Source organism: Phyllobates terribilis, unplaced genomic scaffold (genome assembly GCF_046119375.1).
Source record: "Phyllobates terribilis strain yellow unplaced genomic scaffold, ASM4611937v1 Scaffold_2__4_contigs__length_985480577, whole genome shotgun sequence".
NCBI classification, from domain to species: domain Eukaryota; kingdom Metazoa; phylum Chordata; class Amphibia; order Anura; family Dendrobatidae; genus Phyllobates; species Phyllobates terribilis.
In genome coordinates, this window is record NW_027362762.1 from 426,885,747 (window position 1) to 426,898,492 (window position 12,746).

General features: G+C 39.6%; 1 protein-coding gene across 1 annotated transcript in view; it reads left to right on the forward strand.

Annotated features, from left to right (window-relative positions):
* ATP2A3 (ATPase sarcoplasmic/endoplasmic reticulum Ca2+ transporting 3) overlaps positions 1–12,746 on the forward strand; it is a 221,326-nt gene that overhangs the window by 116,504 nt on the left and 92,076 nt on the right. The window contains exon 8 of the mRNA XM_073665195.1: positions 1–385. This exon is cut by the window's left edge and continues 80 nt beyond it. Within this exon, the coding sequence (XP_073521296.1) occupies positions 1–385 (385 nt within the window). The remainder of the gene's footprint in view (positions 386–12,746) is intronic.

Sequence of the window (12,746 nt, forward strand, 5' to 3'; positions counted from 1 at the left end):
TCAGATGGTTGCTACCGAGCCAGAAAAAACCCCTCTACAACAAAAGCTGGATGAATTTGGACAACAACTATCTAAAGTCATCTCTTTGGTGTGCGTTGCTGTTTGGGTCATCAACATCGGCCACTTTAGTGACCCTGTTCACGGGGGCTCTTGGTTTCGTGGAGCTATATACTACTTTAAGATTGCTGTGGCCCTGGCTGTAGCGGCTATTCCTGAAGGCCTTCCAGCTGTAATTACTACCTGTCTGGCTCTTGGTACACGTAGAATGGCTAAGAAGAATGCTATTGTGAGGAGTCTGCCGTCTGTCGAGACTCTTGGCTGCACATCGGTCATCTGTTCAGACAAAACTGGTACTCTAACAACCAATCAGATGTCGGTGTCCAGGGTAAGTGATTCTTTCATTGCTGCTCTAGAATTAACCTGTACACTGTAGTGAACTTTTCAAAAGGAACAATAACTTATGGATACCTGTCAGAAGTTTTAATTTGTGGCATCAATTGCGCAGACCCACATTGATCGCTGGGTGCTGTGTATGGACTCATGTATGAGGAAAGCCAAACAGCCGTACAGGCACAATCCCCAGATGAGTGCTTCGGCTCATTCATTTCAGCAAATAGACCCACAACTATCAAAGCTTATGACCTGTCCTTATGACATGTCAAAATCCTTCTGAAGCTGTAGATTAGAAAAAGTAAAGCTCTTAATTTAGTGACTTCTGTCCAAATTGAGTTATGGATTGTATCTAGCTGTTACTGGACTGCGTTTTGTTTGCCTTAATGCATAACCTTTTCTTTAGATAGAACAGACTGCTTTATTAGTTGAAAGCTGCTGATGGTTCATGTGATATACGAACAGTGAATACTCCTAAAATTTATTGTGCATGTAGGTACATACCAATGTGTAAAGTTTTTTTTTTCTCACTTTCAAACTATTGACATGGGCAAATTAAAGAGCAGTTAAGAGATTAGTCTATGATGTGGGTTCAGGCACATTGTAATACTGTTAAATAAATAATTTTTTCTACACACTATATATAGAAATATCTCATCCCATTGAATGTTGCAAACAAGCCCAAGTTTTCCCCATAGAAGCCGAATGGAAACTTGAATATTCTGATCCCATATAAAGTAGTTAGGTCCGCTGTGTTTTAGACTACGGACTTACTGTTTCAGCTATTTGGTACTTTGCACCAAACTGTATCCTGCTGTCTGTTGAATGGGTTTTTTAGGCTTTGTTGGATAGTTAATCCATGTCAGATGGTCCTAAACCCAGCACCCCCAGCGATCTGCTTTTTTTCAGCACTGGTGGCGGCCAGATGTAAGCAATGAATGGAACGGAATAACACAGCTCATTTACTTTGTAGTGACCTTTCTTAGGTGCTGCAGTTCATTTCCTCTTGAAGTGAATATGCACTGAGCTTCAGTACCAGGGTATAGCCACTAGGAAATCAACAGGGCTGTATTGTTTAGCTTCATTCACAGTTTACAGCTATTTGGTAAGCGATTCTGCCTTTCGGATCACCACCATTATGGCGTTAATGAGCTATCCTATGGATCTATCATGAGGATGGGTTATCAGTAACAAAGTAAGCATGGAAAACCTTACATACTAAATCCAACCAAACCTTTTACCTTTTTAATATGAATCTTTCTCTGTCTTATTTTCTTTGTCTCTCGATCATTCCGTTATTTCTTTCAAGTGTCTCCATACCCCTATTTTTCTCATAGGTACAATGGTATGGGATTAGACTATTTGTGATTAACTTGCTAGGATAGATGGCGCAAACTGATTTGCATGACTCAGTGGCTAAGTCAGTAATCTGTGGCCGTTGGACGGTAGTCCTAAAAACCACCTCTTACCTGGTGGCATTCCTGGCTTCTCTTTTGATTAGCCAGCCTGATGCAAGTTCATCATTGTGGCAAGATGCACATGAGACGTTACACTAGGCCGGCTAATGAAACTGAGCTGTAGATGCCTTGGAGGAAGGCAGCAATTCTCAGGGCTCCTTTCTGAAGGCCATAGAATGGCTGCAGGACTGGGTCTTGTGAAACGATTCACATCATCTTCTAGCTAGTCATCTACAGTATTATGGGCACACACCTATTAGTAGGATAATGTTATGACATAATTTCTACTTCGAACGTATAAAAAGTTTGCCATCTTGTTTAACAGCATGTACAATTTCAGTACATTAACTGTAGCTGCAGCCACCATTCCTCAACGGACTTTAGAAGAAAAAGTGACCTTTTGAGCCTCTGGGTTAAGCCTGGGTGTTAAAACCAAAGTAATCCTCGTTATAAATCATGTAAGCGACCTGAAAGCCAGGGTGATAATTCTGAAATAGTTTCCATTTTCACTCTCATTATTCCATTCATCATTTTCTTTTAGAGACTGATTCAGTTTTACAAGATTCTTCCAGAAACAGATTTTATTCTCGCCAGACCCAGAGCATAATAAACAGAAGATGTAGAACAAAACCACTTCTATTCACCTCTCCGCGTCACCTGTTCGGTCCTTGTACTGACATCCCGGGACCTTTCCCGCTGGGACGGGACTTCCAACTTAGATGAGGCCTGACATGTTTATGTGCATGTGTGCGCGTGCAAAGGTCCCATGAGCATCGGCGCCCTGAAGATGCAGTGAGGACCGGATGGGTGGTACGGAAGGGCTGGAGAGATGAGCATTTGTTTGTGTGTTTTTTTTGAATTTTTTTAACATTTTGATGGCATTTTATGCATTTTGGATTATGGTAAAACTGAAATAGAATTAAATTCGCTTAGATTTATTCTTTCATCTCTAGTTAGTAACCTTAAAGTATGGGTTCCTGAACTAAATTGGGTATCAGTCCCTGTAATGGATGTATTGAGCTTCTTTGGAGCCTTATCTCCTGATCTTATAATAATAGTCTAATAATCAGTATAGAACGGAAAACTAGAGTAAAATATATATATATATTCTTTTATAACTAAACCTACTATTAAAAGGCAGAGGTTTTATATGTTGAGGCTGGGTCTGGCAGATTTAGTGAAGTTGATTCACGAGCAGAGATCACATGTAGATTGTGATCACAACTAAAAATATATATGTCCATACAGTTTAAACAAGGAAAATGGTAAATGTGGATGAAGGGATAGGTTTTAGGTACATTTTTAGGAATTTGTTCCCCACCTATTGATCCATGAGCAATAAATAATAACATAAGGCATGAGCCAAACTTCCCTAAAAGGGAAAACTTTTCCATCCTTATGCCAAGTGGCAATGACACTGGATCAACATTTAGAACAAGATCTACTTGAGCGTTAATTTGTTAATCTAACTCTTTTTGTAGCATTAACTTTTCCTGCTGTGACTAGCTACTGAGGTAGACTATTGTAGATATTTACAGTGTTCGTGGTAAAGCAGCCTGGTCTCCTCTGGAGATTGAAACTATTTTTCTCCAGATGGAAGGAATTCCACATTTTTTGTTTAAGGATAAGGTTTTATATGAAACTGCTTTTCCCCATATTTTTTGTATGGGCCATTTAAATGCTTGTATAAATTAATCGGGTCTCCTCTTTTGAAGACTAAACAGATTCAATTATTGTAATATTTCCTTATTGTGCCTTATCAGTTTTGTGACTCTTCTTTATAGAAAGGATGGACTGGAGCTAGAAAAGGTACAAACTGGTCCCCAGAACTGAACTGCATATTCCAGATGAGGTTGCATTAACACTTTGTAAACTGGTAACTTTATGTCCTTGTCCGCAAGTCCATGCCTCTTGTACTAAACTTCCAAATTGTAGCAAATAGAGCAACAAAACCACTGCCTCTACAGTAAAACGTTTAGGTATCCTTGTCTTCGCTCCAACATTTGACTAAAGAAAATTACACCTGCAAAAAACTGAGCAGGAATATATGGAAAAATCCATCTAATGTTGATGAATTTTGCACTTTATTCTGCCCTAATCAATTTTGTAGCTCTTCTTTACACATTATCTAATTTCAGGACATCCTTTGTATGATATGGTGCACCAGATGAGGTCACACTAACACTTTGTAATATAGAGGTATTACATCCCTGTCCCACAAGTCCATACTTCTTTTTTTTTTTTAAATACATGACAATATTCTGCTAGCCTTAGAAGCCTCTGACATTGAATGCAGTTTTTTAGTCTGTGATTTACAAGTGACTCTCCTAGTTTTACTCCCCCCTAGAACATATTGTGCACAGATATTATTAATGCCCTTCTGCATAACGTTACATTTCTGCACATTAAACTTAATCTGCCTAGCGGATAACCAAACACTCATTTTACCCAAGTCAGCTTGTAACTTATGAACATCCTCCATAGACTGCACTATACTACAATAGCTTGGTGTCATCTGCAAAAATAGACACAATACTATTAATCCTGTCTTTGATATTAATAAAGAAGTTAAATAATAGCAGACCCAGCAATGAACCTTGGAGTACAGCACTTACCACCGGAGACCATCCAGAGTAGCAGTTATTCACTACAACTCTCTCGGTGCAGTCTTTGAGACCGCTTTCACTCCACTTACAAACCTTCCTTTCTAAGCCAATTGGGCATCTATGTGGGAAAGTGCCAAATGCGTTTGCAAAGCTCAAAAACACTATATCCACCGCTACTCCTCTGTCTAGGTTTCTCCTAACTTCTTCATAAAAGCTAATCGGCTTAGTTTGACCACTTCTGTTTTTAATGTGCTGGCTACCACTTTTTAATATTATTTTCTACCACATACTCCTATATAGAAATCCCTTATTAGCCCCTAAAATATTTCCCACAATGAATGTTCAACTTACTGGTCTATAATTACCAAGAAAAGACGTGGAAGCCCTTCTTGAAAATGGGCACCACACTGTAGAGTCTACATAAATTCTGTATAGGGGCAAGTCAGTAACTGAGCTGACATCCTTAAGAACCCTTGAATGCATACCATCTGGGCCTTGTTCACATTGATTTTATGTAACTTGGCCTGTAGCATATGTATAATTAACCAGCTGAGTTCATCAGATGTCATATTAACCCCTTTACAACCCAAGGTGGTTTGCACGTTAATGACCAGGCCAATTTTTACAATTCTGACCACTGTCACTTTGAGGCAATACCTCTGGAACGCTTCAACGGATCCCCCTGATTCTGAGATTGTGTTAAAATTTCTTCAATATCACTTGCGTTTATTTGTGAAAAAAATGAAAATTTAGCAATTTTCAAAATTTGAATTTTTATGCCCTTAAATCAGAGATATGTCACACAAAATAATTAACAAATATCATTTCCCACATGTCTACTTTACATCAGCACAATTTTGGAACCAAAAATTTTTTTTATTGGGGAGCTATAAGGGTTAAAAGTTGACCAGCGATTTCTCATTTTTCCAACAAAATTTACAAAACCATTTTTTTAGGGACCACATCATATTTAAAGTCACTTTGAGGGGTCTTTATGACAGAAAATACCCAAAAGTGACACCATTCTAAAAACTGCACCCCTCAAGGTGCTCAAAACCACATTCAAGAACTTTATTAACCTTTCAGGTGCTTCACAGGAATTTTTGGAATGTGGAAAAAAAAATGAACATTTAACTTTTTTTGCAAAAATGTTACTTTAGACCCAATTTTTTTTTTATTTTCGCAGGGGTAACAGGTAAAAATGGACCCCAAAATTTGTTGTGCAATTTCCCCTGGGCACGCAGATACCCCTTATGTGGGGAAAAACCACTGCTTGGGCGCACGGCAGGGTTCGGAAGGGAAGGAGCGCCATTTGACTTTTTGAATGTAAAATTTGCTTGAATAATTAGCGGATGCCATGTTGCATTTGGGGAGCCCCTGATGTGCCTAAACAGTGGAAACCCCCCACAAGTGACACCATTTTGGAAACTAGACCCCTCAGGGAACTTATCTAGATGTGTGGTGAGCACCTTGAACCCCCAGGTGCTTCACAGAAGTTTATAACATTGAGCCGTAAAAATAAAATTTTCACATTTTTCCCACAAAAATGTTTTTCAGCCCCCACTTTTGCATTTTCGTAAGGGTAACAGAAGAAATTGCACTATGCAGTTTGTTGTGCAATTTCTCCCGAGTTAGCAGATGCCCGATATGTGGGGAAAACCACTGTTTGGGCGCGCGGCAGGGTTCAGAAGGGAAGGAGCGCCATTTGACTTTTTGACTGTAAAATTTGCTTGAATAATTAGCGGATGCCATGTTGCATTTGGGGAGCCCCTGATGTGCCTAAACAGTAGAAACCCCCCACAAGTGACACCATTTTGGAAACTAGACCCCTCAGGGAACTTATCTAGATGTGTGGTGAGCACCTTGAACCCCCAAGTCCTTTACAGAAGTTTATAACATGGAGCCGTGAAAATAAGAAAATCAAACTTTTTCCACAAAAATTATGTTTTAGCCCCAATTTTTTTATTTTCACAAGGGTAAGAGGAGAAAATGGACCCCAAAAACTTTTGTGCAATTTCTCCTGAGTACGCCAGTTCCCCATATGTGGGGAAAATACAGTGTTTGGGTGCACGGCAGAGTTCAGAAGGGAAGGAGCATTGTGTGACTTTTTGAACGCAAAATCGTCTGGAATAGAGAGCAGATGCCATGTCGCGTTTGGAGAGCCCCTGATGTGCCTAAATAGTGGAAACCCCCCACAAGTGACCCCATTTTGGAAACCACACCCCTCAAGGATTTTATCAAGGGGTATAGTGAACATTTTGAACCCAGAGGTACGACACAGAATTTGATAACATTAGGTCATCATATTGAATAAGTTGTCATTAGTCTTGAGCGCAAGTGCTCACTACTTGAGTTTGCATCGGGTACTCAGGTATGCACCATGTATCACGGGTGCTCAAGTGATATGCTCGAGTCCCCACCCGCATGTTTCACGGTTATTAGACACCCCAAAAAAAACATGCGGGGATCGCTCGTGCATGGCAGGCAATCCCCACGAGGTTTTTTTGGCCGCGAAGCATATGGGGCGGAGACTCGAGCACCCGCAATACTCAATGCATACCCGAGCACCCGATGCAAACTGAAGTAGCGAGCACTTGCTTTCAACACTAGTTGCCATATCGTCATTATTTTTATTTTTTTCCTTCACGTTCTGACAGTTTTTTTATTTGTTTACTTTGTCCCACTCTGGGACTTTCACTTTTTTTATTCTGATCGCCTGCATAGCATAGGGATGGAGCACCATCCCTGTGCTATGCAGGCTGTCAGCGCTGCACAGTGAGAAGATAGTTTGGTCATGTACTGCGCATGACCAAAAAAATCTTCCTGCGGTCTGGTGACCCGGATGTTGTCATAACTACATCGGGTCATCATGGCAACATCCGGGAAGCCGCGGAAGACAGCGCTGGAGGCCGGAAGAGGAGGGGAGTATACCGATCACCTCCCCTTAGCCACCGCAATGCTGCGATCGACTTCAATCGCAGCATTGCGGGGGTTAATGTTCCGGGAGTGGTGCGGGACCGCTCCCTGCGCATAGTACCGGGTGTCAGCTGTGACAATCAGCTGACATCCGGCGGTGATTGTGCGCGCGCGATCGCCATGACGTACTAATACGGGTCAGGCTCTTAAAGCCCAGGGCACTGACGCGTATTAATACGTCATGGGCTTTAAAGGGGTTAAAGGGACTTTTGCCTTTTTGGGGTTTTCCCCTTTTGGTGCACATTAAAAGCATTTTGTTTATTTTTAGTACAGAAATGCTGTGATTCAGCACTTAAACACTTTTTGCATGCATTATTTTATATGCATTTTTTCAAGCTCTCCATGGAAACCTATTAAAAAAATCGCACTATAAAAGAAATTGAACAGTTCCAAAGCATCTTTAAATGTACAGTGAGCATAGTTTTCACTAAATCACATTTACTTCATTTAGGAAGTTAAACACAACAGATTTTTTGCACAAAAAAATGCAGCAGAAAAATTAACAGTATTAGGGCTCATACTCATCTGCGAGAAAAATGGACAAGTGCAATCCGATAAAAAATCTGATTGCACTCCGACCAATGTTATTCTACGGGTTACATCTCATTTGCAGTTTTTTTATTTTTTTTTTCCTTAAGCTGCAATCAGACTGAGAAAAAAATTGCAGCATGCTGCGAGTGGCTGCGTATCTCAGATGAGCCTCGCCAATTCAAGTCAATGGGTGTGAGGAAAAAAAACGGACGGCATACGGACCATCTTTATGCCATCCGATTTTTATGGATAAAATACCATTCTGTAGCACAGAACACTGTAAATGGTCCTGTAAATGATTTCAGAATAATGGTTGCAGAGGAAAAAAACGCATTGCATACAGATGTTATATGGATGCTAGGTGTGAAAAATCGCATTGTCCTCATGGCACTTGCATGACACTCATCCAATTTTTCGGTCCAGATAACGGAACGTTTTTTTCCACACACGTGGGTATGAGCCTTACATTATTTAACCTACCTAGGGACGTTGCCTCAGACGTAGCTTGTAAGCTCTTAGGCCATAATACACTGGCCACAGGTATTCACTAACCCCTTATGTGCAGAAGTTTCAGTCTAGGTGATGAAAATCAACCCTCCTTGTATCTGTTAACGTCCCACCTCTATACCTTTCTGATGTTCTCTATTATGAAAATATTTTTATATAACCATTTTAGTCGTGATGGCGTGAAAGCTGCATTCAGAATAATGAATGACTTAGCTGCTGAAATGCTAAGCAGACGATAAAGTACAAGGACACGGTTATGTAACTAAACTCACTCGCATCATATGCTTCCCACATTTATGCGTCAAATATGAATGAAGGGCTATTGTCATGGCTGTCCTAGAGTCTATTTTCATACATTTCTGAAACTATTTGACACTTGTAATGGCATTTCATACAATGGAAACATTACCTACATTGAAGTTCTGCAGGTACCTTATATATCGTTTCATGGAAGGGTCAATGCTATGTTACTAGATTCTAAAATGATGAATGTTTGCTTTGCACCTTTTGCTTCTTCTGGACCATTTTTCCTAAGTAACTTTTACTTGAGGAGAGTTTATTTTAGATCTTCTCATATATTTTTAACATTCAGTCTCCTGCCATGGTAACGACCCTAAATACCACCAATGGTACATTGTAGCGTCCATCCTGAATTTTATATAAAAATGCACTCTGACTTCAATATTGAAGCCTTGTGAAAAGGAGAGTGGTTATCAATGGTGGTATAAGAATGACAGAAGTTTGCACAGGACAGGTGAGAACTTCTGCTGAATCGGGGTCTAACCACTCTGACCTCCACTGTACTGCGAATGGGGCTTCAAAATACTATAATTATTGGGTACAGGACTGCCTGAGCGAGCCTAGTGTTACAGTCCATCTCCAGCAGTCCCTAAACAATAAGCAGAGCGATGGTGTGCCTCTATTTTGGTGAGGCATTTGTGACCTTTTCTTAGTGGAGGTCCCAATAGTCAGGCTCTCAGCAAGTGATTGCTTTCTCAGTTGGAAATAATCCCTTAATGCTGATCCTATATACTACTCGTTTTATAATATTTTAAGGCATTACTTTGGTATCTCTTTAAAAAAGTGGTTTCATATTGGCAGCCCTATAAGCACGTTAGCTAATAAATCCGCTATTAATCCCAGAAAAAATTGTGGACGGTTGAACATTTTGCTTGCAGGAAAAAAAAGATGAATACACAGCACCCATTTAAACAATGGGCCCATACATACGCCATGGTCACCTTGAGTGACCATGGCATTAACAGCAGGAGCTGCCTTTTCCAACACTCTTTCTAAAACGGGATGATGCCTCCCTCCTCTATCCAGGATCTATGATCCCATTGAAACTTTTCCTCTCAATGCATGTATGTCTATGGAGTTGGTGGATCCTCACAAACTGAAGTTGGAGTCTTTAAACAGAAACCACATGATTGACAAGTGGGTGGATGTCACTTGAATATATTCTCTTCAATGTGATCCCTCCATTGAGATGACAGGTTTAGCAGTTGTGTGGGATCTGTGTACAGAATAGAGTTACTATTGGTAGTAGGTACTATGCCATGCATCTTTTACTTAATAACCTAGTAATTGTTTCGTAAAACCCAACAAAGCCACTTGGTTTTGAACGCTTCACTGCCCATTGAAGTCAGCTAGAGCATAAATCTGCTGGACACCTATTATTACAGATCAGCAGGCTTCAGGGTAGACCGGAGAGCTCAGGTAATATTTAACTGCTGGGAGTTCCCTGGATAAATATAGGTGAACGCTAATGGCAGGATCATAGATATTATTCATGGATTTCCAGACCTGTTCAGTTGTTAAATATTTACCTAATAGCAGTAACATGGCTTCAGTGAACAAATACATGCCTTGTGTTCTAGTTCATGTCATAAACCTGCTGCGTGCACCACGGCGACTGAATAATGTATAACAAGGGGCCCTCGGATTTCCTGATCAATCAAATATTCTAAAGTGAAAGTCACAACCCAAATAAGTAATGTGTAGATATTGCCACAACATCCTATAAGTTAGTAAGATATGCTCGATGATCAATACATTTGACCAAAAGTAATTTCTTTACATATTGTCATTTATTCAACATACAGTGGTGTTTAAAAGGTTGTGAATTTTTCTAGATCTCTCCGTAAATTGAGAAATGAGTCAAATATTAGACTTTGTAATTTTTTTTTATTGCGGAAAATAATCCAATACCAAATGTCTAAGTGGCAAAAGTATGTGAAACATTAGGTTTAGCAGATCAATAAAGACTAGTGTTTTCAATCAACGGGATAACAATCAGATATGAGTGCGCTACCTGGTTTGGTAAGGTATATGAACCTTTACTTTCAGTATTTGGTCTAACTCCCTTGTGTGCAATAACTGCATCTAAATGTTTCCAGTAATTGTTGATTAGTCTTGCATCTTGACTTGGAGGAATTTTAGCCTGTTCCTCCCTATAAAACTGCTTAAATTCTGTTATGTTGGTGGGTTTTCTCCAATGAAATGCTCGCTTCAGGTCCTTCCACAACATTTATATAGGATAAAGGTCTGAACTTTGACTTGGCCATTCCAAAACTTTACTTTTATACTTCTTTAAGATGAGAAAATACTGTAACGAATGGCTTTGGGTTTCTTTAATTTGGACTTGTGGACCATACCTACTTTTTAGAAATCTTTTTTTCACAATAGGCTTATTACAAATTTCTCCTTTTTTTGGGACTTCCAGCTAGTCATTGTAATGTGTGGGGAGACCTACAGGCGCTATTAAACACAGCCCACTCTCAAATCAATGGGTTGTTTGGAGACCTTGCCTTGCATAAACACAAAGTGCAAATCCTCTTTGTAGCCACTGAACACTGAAAACATGAGAATCCTTACCAGGAGATCGCTCTGTTAACTAAAAATACTATATGCTATGTATACCCCTTTTTCAGATGTAAAGCTGCATGGGATAAATAATATTAGGATATATGAAAAAGGGTTTTCTAAACAAGTATGTTTTTAACAGCAAGAACTCACACTAATTATAACAAAAAGCCAATGTATGATAGAATCTATTTTATATAATATTTTACATTACACTGAAATGTTATTTTCATGTATTACAATTAAATAAGTTACTATTTTTTCAACTACAAAATAAGTATGGCAGAGTGGAGAGCTTTTCAATAGAATAATGTTGGTTACCTTATTTTGCATACCAAGTTAGTCTGAGGGACTGGTTGATACCCCAAAATCTTTCCTGCAGCCAGTACAAATCATACATATAATATATGCAAATATCCTTGATGCTCTTCTTGTAAATTTGCATATTTTAAGAGGAGCTAGGACTTCTCAGGATGTATGCAGGCCTAGTGCTCTTAAAAGTAATGTCAGCAGATTTTTGCGATCTCATCTGAGATCAGCCTGATGTAGCCAAAGAGAATCTGAATCCAACTATGTATCACAGCGGTTCTGACACAGAGCTTTTAGATTTGGCAATACAGCAGAGCTGAGGAAGCTAACCCCGCTCACACCAGGCTCCCTATATACAATGTCCGTAGACAGTGAGGTGCTCATTACAGGAGGGGGCGTGTCTGACTAGCATGCAGGAGCAGCTGTGTCCTAGCAATGATAAGCTCCTGGTGCTAAAACAATCATTGCAAGCAAACAAAACCACAGAGCTTGATAAGAGGCATTGCTGAAATCTGTGTTTTAATCCCTGCCTCTTGCTGTCTGCAGCTTACATAGCAAAAATTTGCTGACAGTTTCCCTTTTTTAAGCAGCAAAAAAGATGTTGGGGTCACTTGCAATTACTGAAACTTTCCAAATCATAAAGCCGGGTCACCAATTTACAGAGATTCTTCCCACATTGCAGTTCTATATAGATGCCAATATATAACAAATGCCTTTTTAAAGTACCTTCAACATGCTGTGATGTTAAACTCTACACATTAGACTCAAAATAATGCCATCCAATGCCCTAGACAAGATCATGTTATAGAATTGGAAATTTCAATCGTTTCTTCGTTCCCTAACATGCAACATCTGTCTGCTGAGGTTTTAGGAACCTAACGAAAAAAATATAAACTAAAAATGCCCGGTATGCGTACAACCGAATTCTTCTTTCTTCTTGATGCCCTTAGAGCTCTCAAAATGTACTGTGCAAATCATCAGACGTTTAAATATAGCTTCTCCGAATTGGTTGATCTTCCAAAAGTTGCAACTGATGGAATGTTCTTTGAAGGAAGCAAGGAATCTTAGAAAACCTTTTATTTAGTTGTACTTTTAATGCCAGTTT